Source organism: Schistocerca americana, chromosome 3 (assembly GCF_021461395.2).
Source record: "Schistocerca americana isolate TAMUIC-IGC-003095 chromosome 3, iqSchAmer2.1, whole genome shotgun sequence".
Lineage (NCBI taxonomy): Eukaryota > Metazoa > Arthropoda > Insecta > Orthoptera > Acrididae > Schistocerca > Schistocerca americana.
In genome coordinates, this window is record NC_060121.1 from 645,676,655 (window position 1) to 645,692,964 (window position 16,310).

The 16,310-nt window shown below is 37.6% G+C and overlaps 2 protein-coding genes across 9 annotated transcripts in view; one reads left to right on the forward strand and one right to left on the reverse strand.

Moving 5' to 3' along the window:
- LOC124607461 (heat shock factor protein) overlaps nt 1-6,429 on the reverse strand; it is a 164,799-nt gene extending 158,370 nt beyond the window's left edge. For 2 of the 5 annotated variants that reach the window (XM_047139802.1, XM_047139800.1), the window contains exon 1: nt 6,000-6,429. In XM_047139802.1, coding sequence (XP_046995758.1) covers nt 6,000-6,104 — 105 coding nt within the window. In that variant the 5' untranslated portion in view covers nt 6,105-6,429. The remainder of the gene's footprint in view (nt 1-5,999) is intronic. The other 3 variants (XM_047139801.1, XM_047139798.1, XM_047139799.1) reach the window with 2 other exon arrangements.
- A 272-nt stretch (nt 6,430-6,701) lies between these two features.
- Nucleotides 6,702-16,310, forward strand: part of LOC124605465 (protein pigeon) — a 498,287-nt gene continuing 488,678 nt past the window's right edge. For 2 of the 4 annotated variants that reach the window (XM_047137163.1, XM_047137164.1), the window contains exon 1: nt 6,702-7,013. In XM_047137163.1, coding sequence (XP_046993119.1) covers nt 6,953-7,013 — 61 coding nt within the window. In that variant the 5' untranslated portion in view covers nt 6,702-6,952. The remainder of the gene's footprint in view (nt 7,014-16,310) is intronic. The other 2 variants (XM_047137161.1, XM_047137165.1) reach the window with 1 other exon arrangement.

Below are 16,310 nucleotides of genomic sequence, written 5' to 3' on the forward strand. Positions count from 1 at the left end.
ATAAATTCCACAAAAAATAATGGTTACTAGAGGTAAAAGTGCCCACTTAAGTCCAAGTGCAGACCAGTTATTGGGGAAAGGGATCCAAAGCTGGCACACTTGGCCCTCCTTCCGAGGTTTAGGCAGGGAACTGAAGGCCACAAAGTTATAAGAAGCAACTTTAAAAGAACCACTGTCAACTAAAGACACTAAGAGGAACAGCCAGCTTGAAACTTAATGCATTTCTTATGTAAAGTGTTTGCCCTGATACCACCCACTCCAATCAGGGGCTCTCCCACTGGGAACCCATCCATCACAGTAGGGGCCACTTGGAACAGCAGTCATTGCTGGGAGTTCTGATGTTCCAGAATAACAAGCAACCACTCCTAGGCATACACAAGGATGTAGCAGCTCATGTATCAGAAACGTGATCCCCACATTGTCAGAGAGCTCAACCAAAAGAGTAGATAATGATTCCACTACACGGACTGGCTACTGTTCTGGCTATCTAGCATTAAAGAAAATTGGTTCTGAGGAAAAGATGGAAGAAGCCATAAAGCGACATGCTGAAGACACTAAATGGTGTTGTCCAGTTAGCTCACAATGCAGAGAGAAAATTTAGAAGGGACTTCAAACTTCGCAGCATGACAAAATATGCTTTAAAAAAACAAACAGGTACAAAAACCTGAAGGAATACTGGAATCCAGCCCGGAGGCTGGCCATGCCGACATAAGCATGGACATCAAGAGAGGGGAAGGAAGGGGCAGAGAGAAGTGAACAAAGACAGGGAGGAAGGAGCATGAGGAAGGGAATATAGCCCAGAGGGAAAAAAGGGCCACAACAGCTCGGAGCCCTAAGTGCGCCATGTATGAACTCGTGTAAGAGCTGTGAGGCCCGGGGGTTATTGGGTTATATTGGGATGGTTTGATAAATTTGCTAAAAACACAAGAAAAAATGTTCGTTTCATAAAGAACTTGCCTCAATTCTCGGCAAATATTCTTTTGAGGGATATACACTCGATAAAGTGATCCCCCAGCTTTCCATCCCATCAGAAAAGCAGGTTCTGTCAAACTTTGCAAAATACTTGTTGACTGCAACCATCACTTCCTCATTTGATGAAAATTTCTTCACAGCAAGCCGAAGTTTCAAGTTAGGAAAGAAACAGGAAGAAGTCAGTTGGGGCCAAGTCTGGTGAACAGGATGTATGAGGAACCAATTCACAGATCAATTCATGCACCATCACCTTTGTTATCACTGATGCGGATGTGGTGCATTATCCTGGTGAAAGAGCCCTTTTTTGCATGCCAATATACACCCAACACAGGTTTCAAACAATTTAACAATGAAGTGTAATAGGCTCCAGTTATGCTTCTGCCTTTTTCTCAAGTAATCTAAGAGGATTATTCCTTTAGAATCCTAAGAAACATTGGCCATTGCCTTAACAGCTGACAAAATGATCTTAGCCTTCTACAGTACACTAAGCCTTTGCCCTTTGTTTTGCTGCCGTTTTGACTTTGGTGTGTAATGATGGATCTAAGTTCCATCAACAGTCACAAATTGGCATAAAAGTCTTGTGGATTGCAATTAAACATTGCCAGACACCGTTTTGAAATAGTGTGATAGATGTACTTTTGGTCATCTGGGAACAATCGTGGCATTCACCTCATATACAGCTTGTTTAAGGCCAATTCTTCGTGCAAAATATTATGCATTCACTCAGTTGAGGTGTCTAGTCTCAGCAATCTCACGAATTTTTATTTGGTAGTCTTGCATTACCACGTGATGGATTTAGCCAATGATTTCCATTGTGGTGACCTCAATTGGACAGCCGGGGTGCACTTTGTCTTCTGTGGTTGTCCTATCATGTTTAAATTCATTAATATAAAAGTAAGTGTCTTCAATGATGGTGCAGATTCCGGATGACCTTCATTCAATTCAGTTTTAATTGAGTTCAACTTTTCAAATTAAAATGTTTAATAAAAGCATGAAATTCAGTTTCCGCCATTTTCAATCACAGTACGAGCTTTTGTAGATGCCAAGATATGCAAACATTTTCATCTGTAAGTTCCAAGAAATTGTAGTAATATGGGTCTTATGAACAATGTGATCCATCAGTGTATTCTTTATTCCTGAAAGCTTACATTGCATACTGATGTCTGTGATGTTTTAATTAGCGTGTTTCAGTTGTAATGTTGTTTGTGTTCTTCATTTAGTTATTATGGGAATAGCTTACATCAACATGTATGCCAGATATACAGGTCCAGTGCATATTGGTGCACCTATTGAAGATCATGTGGCTGCTAATTTGTTTTCATAGTTGTCTTCCTGGGAAGAAAGGGAGTGGGCAGCAGGACGGGGTGGGGGGCAAACAAGAGGGGGCATTTGTTATAGGATTCTCAACCTTTCCTCGAAATGAGTGTCTGTGGTGCTGCTACATTTCAGATTTAGCAATGCTGAGAACAACAACAAATACTGTAGCTTTTAGTAAGCAGTATACAACTTGGGTTTGTTTGATTGTCTGGATGTTCACAGTAAATTTCAGCATTTACCTCAACTGGTTCCCATATCGGCTCATTTTACAGTAATGGCAGATGCAGGTATCATGTTACCAATTGCATGGTCCATGTGACACAACTGCACAACAATGTATCAAACTGAGGAGACGCAGACTATATTCATTCAGTCTTAGGTTGACAAGTCTTGGTTCTACCAGTCAACTCGAGGGTTATGTCAATAGATTTCTCACATTTATCCCATCAAATGCTTACACTAAAAAATTTTGCTTTTGAGATAAATTTTGTTAATACTGTATTACGGCAGTCAACATAACAAAAAGAGTAATAAAATAATGATATAAAACCATTAGAATGTCATCAAAGTTGAATAAGCATGATTTTTATAATTATTTCCTGTGTCTCCACTTAGAGGAGTTTCAAAGAGGGGAATTTTTATGGTTATTTTTGTTAATATTGTGTAGTGTTTCCATTGACATATTAATAAAAATGCAATTTGCAAATATTTTAAGGCTGTAGTTTGTAACATGTATGATTTAATAATGTTACAAAAAATGTACTTTGCAGATACTAATGAAATATGCTCATCTTTTAGATATGAAAACAATCTAATGTTCAGACGCATACCAACGGGATAATTGTGGAACATTTGAGGAACAGTACGTTTTGTGTACATTCGGTCAGCTTAAGTTGGTAGGACACAATTTCTCAAACTCCTCAAATTAGTTATACAAAAAGGGCAATTTTAGAATCTTGCCTTCTCTTGGTAAACTTATGAGTACCCCCATGTTTGTTTAGAATATTTCTTTGGAATTATTTGATGGCAGCTGCAATGACACTTATCTGTAGCATCCAAGACTTACATTAGGTTGGAAGTTGACAAATTAGTTGAGAGTCAGCAAAGTCAGTTAATGTTTCTGGCAATTTTCTTTTTTTTCCCTCCTTATAGGCCTACACTGTGTAGTACCCCTATTCTATTACATGTCTGGTGAAAACCTCTACCTTTTTTTCCACTAGCAAGACTGTACCCATAAAAAACTACTACTGTTGTGGTGCCGTTAATTTGTCGGTTTTGTGTTGCTAACGTTTTTGTTTTGTTTCTTCAGACATGTATCTATGGTATCTTAATTATGCCATCATTCTGTTGAGGCTTTACTGAATCGTTTACTAATTCCTTACAATGGCTAGAGGTGGAAATGTGCCAGACATCATTTATTACAACTAAATTAAATTACATGAATTGTATTTAATGCACCCCACAGTGAGGAATATCTGGACTTTAGGAAGAAGTCAAGGATGTTCATTTTATTTTGAGTGAAATGTGATAAAATTATGCAACTTCAGGACACACACACACACACACACACACACACACACACACACACACACACAACTCTAATACACACATCACAGAGACAGTATGTGTATGTGAGTTGTGCTTGCATGAATGTGTGTGTATGTTTTCTACTTCAGAAGATGGCCTTTTGTCGGCAAGCTCAAATACGTCTTTTTGTTGTGCCTATCTGAGATTCTTTGTTTGACATTAATTTCCGAAGTTTCTGTGAAGATGCTCCTCAACGGAGTAAGAGCTGCACATTAGAAAGTTTTTAATTTGGTCTTAAATTCAACTGCATTATCCATAAAGTAGGCTTTTCCAGGTTGCTTAACACATGCATACCTACACATTCGACTCCTTTCTGCACCAATGTTAAATACTTGAGGTTCTGTAATTGTTGTTTTTGGTCTTATTTTTGAGAAAAGAGAAACACTGGCAATTAGAAGTTTTTATATTCTGAAACTGTTGTCTCTTAAGTTGAATTTCTCCAACAACTGACTTTATAACCCATTAGAGAATGTAAATCTGTAGAATTAATTAAACTCTTGATTTTTCAAGTACCTACAGCTGCACTCGTGCATAGTGCAAATGTAGTTGAAATGAGAAGATTCATTAATTCCAGTGCAACAGTTTGCCAATAACTGTTGTGATCCATTCCTACCTGTAGTTCCATAAAAATTGTGACAAACAATTTCAATCAACTTCCTTCCAAATTCACTGGAAAATTATAGACTAGCAGCTTGTGTAGGACAAACATACTGACTGGGACGTACTGTAAAGATTACTGGAGGGGGGGGGGGGGAAATTGAAGGAAGATAAGGGCTTGATTTCAAACTGAGACCACTACAGAGAGATTGAAAGAGGAAATTACTCGTGTTCTTTTCAGAGGAAATTAACAATTAACATCATGACTTTCGTCTAAGTGATTAATATCAACCAAAGAAAAATCTAAATTAGGATTGTAAATCAAGGAATTGAACTGTCATCATCTTGAAGGCAAGTCCAATCTGGTAACTCATTCATGGGTATGAAGCAAGAAGTCACCTGGAACAGAACTTTTACCACCAGAAATTTGAATGGGTAAGCATACTGATTCCCTTTCTAAGATACTTAGAAAACAGCCTGACACAAGATATATCATTTTATAGTGAAAGCAAATACATTGTGACTCACAAATTTTCTGCTCTAAAAGTTTTGCAAAATTACATTCTGTGGAGGAGGCAAGGAATATATTATTGATTTGCTACATGTTTATGGCATCATTACTACCACAATCAATTAAAATTATGTGATCATACAGAAATATACAAGCAGTCATTTTACATGCACATCATCCACAAATGGGATATAAAAGGGAAGTAATGATACCAATAGGCAACTGATAACTCTAACAAATAAATGGCATGTCACTGTTCATGGAGAACAAATATAAATACAGACACGCACTCATTTATTTGCCTTGCCTGAAAGTAATATTTGGCAATCAACAGCAAGTGGTGCTAATTTTAATGACTATTTCAATAACGCCCAACAAAAACACAGAATATACCAAGAGTAGTTTAAATTTGCACAAGATTCCAACAACATGACAAACAATTCCACAAACAAAAGCGATCTCTGGGAGAAAGCGTTACGGATATGGCAGACATACTAGTCTTGTCAGGTCCACAGCACTGTCTATAATAGTAATAATATTATGGATTATTTTGCGCAACAAAGAAAGGGGGCTGATCAATTCTTAACTGCTCCTTTCCAACTACATGTGATCAATAAAAACAGTAATGATACCCTTCATTCTGCAACGGTATGGTAGTTATCGAATAAGAACTGTTGAAGAAGGTAACATTAAACATAATCTACTCTTTCGAACAGCTCATATCGCGAATACTGCACTTGTCTTTTGCAACCCGAGTTAGGCTTGGCGTGGGTTCAATAGACCATATCAATGAAACCCTTACAATTTCATATAAACACTTCAGAACGAGTTACACGAAAATCATATACTGTTTTCAAAGTTGAAATCTAAGAAAACAACAATTACAACACAAAGCAGACACTTTCGGTAATTCTTTGTATGTGACAACTCATTTCACGTCATTTAAAACTTTTTCACAATAACAGACTTCTCTCTTATTCAAAATAATTAATGTTTCAAAATCCTATTTACATACCGAACTCCAACTTATTAGGTCATTCGTCTGAGGGTCTTCAACCATTTTCCATAATTTTGCTAGGAATGCGGGAACGTTTGTCCCGAGTTCTTCAATAGAATGCATCCTGAATTATGTTTGGAACGAAAATATCAGATCTACTGCCTCTCAACACCTTGACACATCAGATCATAACGTTCAATGGCGAATAAACAACTGAACTAAGTGCGAACAACAAACTTGAAACCATAAATGGCACATATAGACTCTCTGAAATTCTATTAAGTGTAATAATTTTCTTCAGCTATTTTGCTTCGCACTTGCTCTTCAAATGTAAATAATCAACAGCACAACACATTCAACGTCAGAATGTCGGCAACTGCTTCTACAGTTCTTCCAACCAATTACATTGTGACTTTCCTAAGTTGTCACGTTGCAGGCAGCGTGTTACCAGGCTCTGTACAGTACGACTAAAATCTTCTGAAACAATTATGTAAACCCATGGGTACTTATACGCCAAATCTCACGCAGTTTCTCCTATATAAACTAATCAAAGTAAGCACTGTGTTTAAAAATTTCACGAGTGGAAAACAAACGTTTATGACATGCTGGGTACCGTAAAAACAGTTTCTGGTGCAATACTTTTGGAGACTTCGCCATACGGAAAACGTGTTAGTACACGTGACTACGACCAAAGACATACTATGTTGTTGTGGGTCTTTCTACATTTATTTTTGTTTGTCAAATGATGTGTGTTTTTTGATGATATTCTGTTGAAATAGTGAAATCAAGCGTGGAATTATATTAGTCTTACAAATAAACATTTTAACGAAAATAAGTATATAATATGACGGCACCTCTGAAGCGAAGCTATTATCGATTTTGGAACAGTAAATACTTGTGTATCGAACATGCTGTAAAGTCAGCTGATTAAACTATTAAAGATCAGTACTGTTAATCGTAAAGGCTGAGCAATGGTTGCAGTGGAAAACCTCGGACGCGTACTGAGTGATCTTTTTCAGAGAAAAGGAAAAGGTTCTAATTTGTGATCTTCTTGATGATACTTCCCGTTCTTTATTTACATTAAAATAGTATTTTTGTAGAACATTTATGCTTATTACAATATTTAAATACACCGGAATACTGTCAACAAAAGATATCATTACTACTAAAGTGCTGTAGTGATACACAAAAGTATTTTGATATTTCACTTTGTATAATTGATTGTACGCATGCTTTTTTCCGCATGAGCATGTTCCATTACGTAATGTTAACGAAGTTATTGACTGATGCGAAGCGCGAGTTTGTCAGTGTACATAAACAAGTTTGACTACCAATGTTTTTGAATGTTTGAATATTATTGCAAGGAACACAAGATAGATTCTGCAGTCTGTTTTTGTAGAGTCTTATTATTTTTAACGATTCATCATTGCCAGCTTTGTCGTATTTTGATTGCGTATTGTATCGACAGCTTTACAGGATAAATTCAGTGGCATGAAATAGGATTTGTTAGAGCAAAGGGCCACATAAATATAGTTAGTTTATGGTGCAATATTATGCGGTCCTATGATTTCATGTCATTCAGTTGCCTTTAGCGCGTCGTTGTACTATCTGTGGAACTAACTTCGCATTCTGTAACAGAAATTTAGAGTAGAAACTGGAAATGGAAAAAAACTGATCTCTCAAAGGCCTTTGACTGTGTAAATCATGGAATTATTTTAGATAAGGTAAATCATTGTGGTTTGAGGGGGGCATTGCACAAATGGTTTAATTCATACTTAACTGGAAGAATGCAGAAAGTTGAAATAAGTGGTTCATGTAATGTTAAAACAACAGCTGATTCCTCAAACTGGGGGGCTATCAAGTACGGGGTCCCACAGGGTTTGGTCTTACGTCCTTTACTGTTCTTGATATACATTAATGACTTACCATCCCACATTGATGAAGATGCAAAGTTAGTTCTTTTTGCTGATGATACAAGTATAGTAATAACACCCAAAAACCAAGAACTAAGTGATGTAATTGTAAATGATGTTTTTCACAAAATTATTAATTGGTTCTCAGCAAATGGACTCTCTTTAAATTTTGATAAAACACAGTATATACAGTTCCATACAGTAAATGGCACAACTCCAGTAATATATATAGACTTTGAGCAGAAGTCTGTAGCTTAGGTAGAATTTTCAAAATTTTTAGGTGTGTCCATTGATGAGAGGTTAAACTGGAAGCAACACATTGATGGTCTGTTGAAACGTCTGAGCTCAGCTACGTATGCTATTAGGGTTATTGCAAATTTTGGTGATACGAATCTCAGTAAATTAGCTTACTATGCCTACTTTCATTCACTGCTTTCGTATGGCATCATATTCTGGGGTAATTCATCGTTGAGTAGAAAAGTATTCATTGCTCAAAAATGTGTAATCAGAATAATTGCTGGAGCCCACCCACGGTCATCCTGCAGACATATATTTAAGGATCTAGGGATCCTCACAGAATATATATTCACTTATGAAATTTGTTGTTAATAATCCAACCCAGTTCAAAAGTAATAACAGTGTGCATAGCTATAACACCAGGAGAAAGGATGATCTTCACTATGCAGGGTTAAATCTGACTTTGGCACAGAAAGGGGTAAATTATGCCGTCTTTGGTCACCTACCAAACAGCATCAAAAGCCTGACAGATAGCCAACCAACATTTAAAAATAAATTAAAAGAATTTCTAGATGACAACTACTCCTACTCATTGGCTGAATTTTTAGATATAAATTAAGGGGGGGGGGGGGGGGGAACCCTTAAACATTAGTGTCATGCAATATTTTGTGTAATGTAATATCTTGTACAGACATCTTTTATTAAACTGACACGTTCCACATCATTACGAAGTGTCGTATTCATGATCTATGGAATATGTATTAATCTAATCTAATCTACTGTGAATCCGTCATCACATGTCAGTTAAAATATTAATAATAGAATTGAGTACCTTGTGTATAGTTAAAAATTCATCTGTCACCCTGAAAATGAAAGAGTGGACATTTGTTTCTGAATGTTAGATTTTTTTAAATTTTAAATGATTTTTTTGTACTTAGCAGTATTCTGTCATATGATTGAGTACTTTTAGTTGCTGCTGCACATTTGATAGTGTACCGTCAGTTTCCCAAAATTAGTTGGAACAAAGGCTTGAAATGAAGAGGATTACTATGGTTTCTTCATCTTGACAACTATTTTCTAGTGGACCTACCGTGTTGTAATGCAAATTGAGTTAGAGTGAAATGCCTGCATGATGATGGTCATGTTATTTCACAACATATCTACACTCCTTTACATTATTCATAGCAAATGCCCTTCAAACTAACTAACAAAAGACCTTAGAATGTGGTACCTGGTTAATACTTTTACTCTGAAAATTATTTACTCGCTGTACATTCCGAATGTAGATCTGCTATGGGATTACCCACACAAACTTTTTTAAATGACAATGATTTATTCTACCTATTACAAGATTCATAACCATACAATTTGAAACAAAGCCCTTGTTGACAAACATAATTTCAGCAACATTTGTTGTTAGCAGTTTAATGGCAAAGTTCGGTACTTAGTAACACCAGAATTCTAGTACAGTTGCTTCTTGATTTCAATATTTTCTCAATTCTTTTTAAAGTCGTTTAGTACACTTTGTTGCTAGATGGAGGAGAAGACCATGGTAAAAATTACATGTTGGACTCCCCTTGCAAATTTCAATATAGTGCGAACATAAATTTTTGGCTGGTTAATTTGTTACCCCAGTCAGAGTTACTGCCTTTACATTTTTTTGGCTTTGCCAACTAGCAGCCAAACTGTAACCTTTCAACCTAACCACCTAGACCATGGGTTGTGCTACAGATCAGTCTTTTACAGCAACAAAGATTTTTTTTAATTTTTATTTATTTTTATTTTATTTTATTTTTTTTTTTTTTGGGGGAGGGGGGGGGGGCCTGCCCTGTACGTAACTTTTGCTAAAGACAATTAATACTACCATGTAAGGGTAAGGCTTAAGTACCCTCTGACAAATGGATGCATGTAACTGACCATTGGGATAACCATCATACAAAGTTTTCACATGTTTTTAATGGAAAAAAACTGTGTAAGTGATTCTTATCACTTTATAGTGTGGAACAGTATTTGTGAATTAAGTCTACACCCCTTAAATTACATACTAGCAGGTTCTTAGCTATGACACTGAACAGTTCTTCACTTTAGTTACCTGAGTAACTTATCAACAGTAACAAGAGTGACAAATTAATATTTGTACAGGTGTAAGGAATCATTCTTGTAACATATCGCATCAGGTTTTTGCATATATTTATCCATAAATGTATTACTGAATAAATCAGTTGAATTGTTATTGACAGTTTTGTCTTCCTGGGAATAAACCATTTTTTCTTTGTCATCTTTTGCAGCGAATATGCTTCGTAAAATTTCCAATTTTTTCCCCCTGCACTAATGCAGCAGGTTCTGGAATAAGCAAAAAATTTTAGTTTTGATTCAAATTCTGGGAATAGTGGTTTATTGAGGAACTTAATGATATTTTGTAGGTAAAGATGAGTAGTTCTCTATAAATATGTGTGAGCAATTTGAATGTGTTGCACAAATTCAAAATTTTAAGTTATGCTTTATCGTTCTAGAGGTGGATGTATGCAGACTGATAGTGAAAATTATATTATAAAAGCAACCTACTATTTTAAATTCTTAGAAGTTAACCTCGCTGTATTTCTCAAACCTCGCTTCATCATGTGGTGTAAACTCTACTGACATGTCTTGTCTTTCTTAATGTGCTGCTAAGCTACCTATGGCCACTATTAAATGTTTCCAGGAGTGGGGTCCCAGTCCGATGTGAACTTGTGCTCTAGTTTACTACAGTTTTCTTAAATCACCTCAGATGATGATTACTTAAAACAGCTGCTTGGCTGATTTCTACATTATTTTTTTGTAGTGTGATCCAACTCTAATAAGGTCAACTAGATATTGGGCGTAACCTTTGTTTTATCTTGACACACAATGTCAATTTAGAAATGAAGAGCAGTGTCAAAGATTCTATAGCCAAAGAGGCAATGCTCAAGTACAAGTCAGCATTGTTTCGCTTTAAGGAGGAGGAATAAAATTGTATGAATGCAGCATGAAATCTTGGGAACCAGGCTTGCTTTTATGCTGTAGATGTCCTTGTGACTGCATAATTCTGGAAATATTATTGGAATATGGCATTACTAAGAAGTGTAGCCAAGAAAAAGAATTATACCGTGAAATTGAGGGAAAACTCTGAAAAGAAAAAAAAGATGCATTTGAAATATGTTGATTAAAAGTAATTCATGTGGTTTGCACTGCCAAAAATGATTTGTGATGTTTCTCAAGATGGTGCGGTAAATGTATATGAAACACAAAGATGATTAAAGTATATTGTCTGAAAGTTTTTATTTCAAAATACACTTCAATCTTCTTAACAAAACACTGGAAAAATTAATTAAATCATGAGAAAAGTTGAGAATCACTGGATTATTATCAGTGATAATATTTTTAAGAAACTAAGCATTGATCATGAAATAGTTGTGAATCCTATAGATTAGACTGTATTGTAATAACATAGTTCCACTTTGATGGATCATAATTCCTTCTATGAAAAATATGTAACAGAACAAATTTCCATCTTTTTGTGACTGCTTGTTGCAGCTGACAATAACCAAAACATCAGTGACTGTGAGTTGGGGCAGATGGCCTCTTTAGTATGGTCCCTTCAAATCCCACAAACCAACCAACTGTGAGTTGCTTTTGAATCAAACTGTTTCAAAATGGTGCCCTATTGGCATTCTATGAGATTTTACTCCTACAGATGAAAATTTTAGACTAATATCCCATAATAGTAGAGAAGCACAACACTCTTGGCTTCAACAGATATGTTGTAAACTACAGGAACATGAAAGTTATAAATACCACTGAACTGGAGAAAGACTGAGAAGTGGAAGGATTCAAAGAAGTGAAAATTTTATTGAAAAAAGTCCACTGTGACAAAAAAAACTATTGCTCCTCTTTTAACAAACAGTTCTCTGATGGCCTCAGAACTGTGTTTACCTGCCTTATGTATCCTATTTTATGTGTTGCAATAAAATGTGGGAGATATTGTTGTACAATGGCAACCTGGGAAAAATGTGCAGAAATCTTACCTTCCGTGTTCATTCCCAAAAATGTATATAGACTCAGGGTTGCAACAGGTTCTGGAAATCAGGCTTTATCAGGGAATTTCAAACAAGTCAGGGCAATATGAAGGAAGACAAGAAAAAAAAACCTGGAAAAATCTCGTTTTTGTCTCAGTAGATGAAATTGTTTGTTTATTGAAGTGTCGTGCATTGTTGCTGGCTGGTTGCAGCTGAGTACCTGCACCACTTCCCTACTCCCTCATTACTACTGCTTCTCCCCTTCCTACCACTTCCCTCTGCTTGCAGTCAGTGCTGCCACAACTTCATGTCACTAGTCTAGCAGCTGCCGACAAGAGGCAGGGAAGCATGAAATGTCTATTGTTCGTCTATTGTTTGGACACGATTCTCAGAGATTGTAGACGCAGTGGCCAGAGACAGTGGTCAGTGTGCATGAGTTGTGTCTGAATGATTGCGTGAATGTGTGTGTACTCCCATTTTCTGGCAAAAGCTATGGCTGAAAATTTAATTCTGAGAGTCTGATTGCCTTTTGTATGTGCCTGTCTGCGACTCAGCAATCATCTTTACAGTGAGTTGCTTCCTATCCTCATTATTATTGATTCTCAGAGTACTTGAACATTATATTTGTTGCATGGATTGCTCACTGTTATCTCATTTCATCAACATGCTGTCAGTGGCTCATGAATATCTGGCCACACAAGTGGATTTCTGCACCCAGCCAAAACTGAAGGCCATTTTACGGGTGTCTGTAATGGATTGGGCCTGCCAATCTGAAGCCATTTGGTTCCCACTAATGTGCAGGCCCTGCCCATAGGATCTAGTCTCACCAATCAGCCCGTAGGCCGGGTCTGTTGGTGTGTGGCGTAATGCAGCGGATTTTCATGGTTTATCCGTGGACCCAGGACTGCAGTGCTTCTCAGCAGGCGAGAGACCAGGGGCGATGTATTTCAGGAATTGTGACTGTCTCATAAGTATGTTGTACAGTGTGGCGTTTTATAGACATTTTATTTGCCCTAGTACATTCTGGCACTTCAAAAGTACTTTATATCCTAGAAAGTATGGATGATAAAAAGAAGAAAATTGTGTCAGTCGCTGATGGTTTGTATGCTACGTACTCGTGCATTTCTCGAAAGAAAAATCACACATTACCTGTAAAATCATAGATATAGCACAGTGAGTAATTACTAACAATAATGGACATAGTAGAGCCAACATTTTATTGGTTGTCACCCACAGTGTTGGTTTACACATTTCTTCCTTGCCTTATACACTTCTTTCAAGAGGCCTACTTTCTTCTGAGGTTATTTCTGAAATCAGTAAAGGTAGGCTATTTTAAATGTCTTGTGACTCCAAGCAAAGGCGTATTTTTGTCACAAAATGTGTTTCATTTTATTGAAATAAAATAACATCTCTGGTCTTAATGGAACACGTGTACTATTTGGCTTGCTTTCTCCATCTAAATACAGTTCATTACAAAAGATGTTGATTTTAGTACTTAAGTTTTTTGCTCACATCAGGAAATGCCATCTGCTTGCAAGTTCATTTTCTTACATCATAACTTACCGTTCAGATCTCAAAATTTGTCAGGGAAAAATGCTAAAACTTGTATGGAAATCAGGGAAATGTCACGGAATTTCACTTGGGGAAACTTGTGGCAACCCAGAATTACTAAAATACTCACTTCACTAGAAACAGGAACTGTTCAGTATACATAAGCGAGACCCGTAGCTCATGAAGAATTAACCGTGTCAGCTCCTCCCATCTCGGAGACTTCAGAGCTTATGATGGGTCGTGGGGCTCTGCGTACATCTGCTGCAGGGGTCAGTTGGCTGAGGTTTGCTTCTAAACAACTGTACTTTGTTCCAAACACAGAAACAGCAACACACTTACAAGAGCTAGCCATAAAGTTTTAGTTACTATCTTGAAAAACATCTAGCTGTGACCATGAAACATGTTGTTATTGTTGTGGTCTTCAGTCCTGAGACTGGTTTGATGCAGCTCTCCATGCTACTCTATCGTGTCCAAGGTTCTTCATCTCCCAGTACCTACATCCTTCTGTATCTGTTTAGTGTATTCATTTCTTGGTCTCCCTCTACGATTTTTACCCTCCACGCTGCCCTCCAATACTAAATTGGTGATCCCTTGGTGCCTCAGAACATGTCCTACCAACCGATCCCTTCTTCTAGTCAGGTTGTGCCACAAACTAATCTTCTCCCCAATCCTATTCAATACCTCCTCATTAGTTATATAATCTACCTATCTAATCTTCAGCATTCTTCTGTAGCACCACATTTCGAAAGCTTCTATTCTCTTCTTGTCCACACTAGTTATTGTCCATGTTTCACTTCCATACATGGCCACACTCCATACAAATACTTTCAGAAACGACTTCCTGACACTTAAATCTATACTCGATGTTAACAAATTTCTCTTCTTCAGAAACGCTTTCCTTGCCATTGCCAGCCTACATTTTATATCCTCTCTACTTCGAACATCATCAGTTATTTTGCTCCCCAAATAGCAAAACTCCTTTACTACTTTAAGTGTCTCATTTCCTAATCTAATTCCCTCAGCATCACCCGACTTAATTAGACTACATTCCATTATACTCGTTTTGCTTTTGTTGATGTTAATCTTATATCCTCCTTTCAAGACACTGTCCATTCTGTTCAATTGCTCTTCCAAGTCCTTTGCTGTCTCTGACAGAATTACAATGTCATCGGCAAACCTCAAGGTTTTTATTTCTTCTCCATAGATTTTAATACCTACTCCAAATTTTTCTTTTGTTTCCTTCACTGCTTGCTCAATATACAGATTGAATAACATCGGGGAGAGGCTACAACCCTGTCTCACTCCCTTCCCAACCACTGCTTCCCTTCCATACCCCTCAACTCTTATAACTGCCATCTGGTTCCTGTACAAATTGTAAATAGCCTTTCGCTCGATGTATTTTACCCCTGCCACCTTCAGAATTTGATAGAGTATTCCAGTCAACGTTGTCAAAAGCTTTCTCTAAGTCTACAAATGCTAGAAACGTAGGTTTGCCATTCCTTAATCTAGCTTCTAAGATAAGTCCTAGTGTCAGTATTGCCTCACATGTTCCAATATTTCTATGGAATGCAAACTGATCTTCCCCAAGGTCGGCTTCTACCAGTTTTTCCATTCGTCTGTAAAGAATTCGCTGATTGTTCGGTAATTTTCACATCTGTCAGCACATGCTTTCTTTGGGATTGGAATTATTATATTCTTCCTGAAGTCTGAGGGTATTTCGCCTGTTCGTACATCTTGCTCACCAGATGGTAGAGTTTTGTCAGGACTGGCTTTCCAAAGGCCGTCAGCAGCTCAGGAGAGCTTCTGTAAAGTTTGGAAGGTAGGAGACGAGATACTGACAGAAGTAAAGCTGTGAGGACCGGGCGTGAGTCATGCTTTGGTAGCTCAGATGGTAGAGCACTTGCTCGCGAAAGGCAAAGGTCCCGAGATCGAGTCTCGATCGGGCACACAGTTTTAATCTGCCAGGAAGTTTCATATCAGCGCACACTCCGCTGCAGAGTGAAAATCTCATTCTTTCCATTTCCCTTTTTAAATTTTCTAACATACTTGCTCGATTATGAGATCTGACATTCCACACTCCGATCCGTAGAACGCCAGTTTTCTTTCTCCTGATAACGACAACCTCCTGAGTAGTCCCCGCCTGGAGATCCGAATGGGGGACTATTTTACCTCCAGAATATTTTACCCAAGAGGACGCCATCATCATTTAACCATACAGTAAAGCTGCATACCCTCGGGGAAAAATTACGGCTGTAGTTGCCCCTTGCTTTCAGCCGTTCACAGTACCAGCACAACAAGGCCATTTTGGTTAGTGTTACAAGGCCAGATCAGTCAATCATCCAGACTGTTGCCCTTGCAACTACTGAAAAGGCTGCTTGCCCCTCTTCAGGAACCACACGTTTGTCTGGCCTCTCAACAGAGACCCCTCCGTTATGGTTACACCTACGATACGGCTATCTGTGTCACTGAGGCAAGCAAGCCTCCCCACCAACGGCAAGGTCCATGGTTCATGGGGGGGGGGGGGGGGTGATATTAATTCTTCGTTACAGTTCCTTCTTCAGTGGGACACTTTTTCCTTTCCATGTAATGGATGA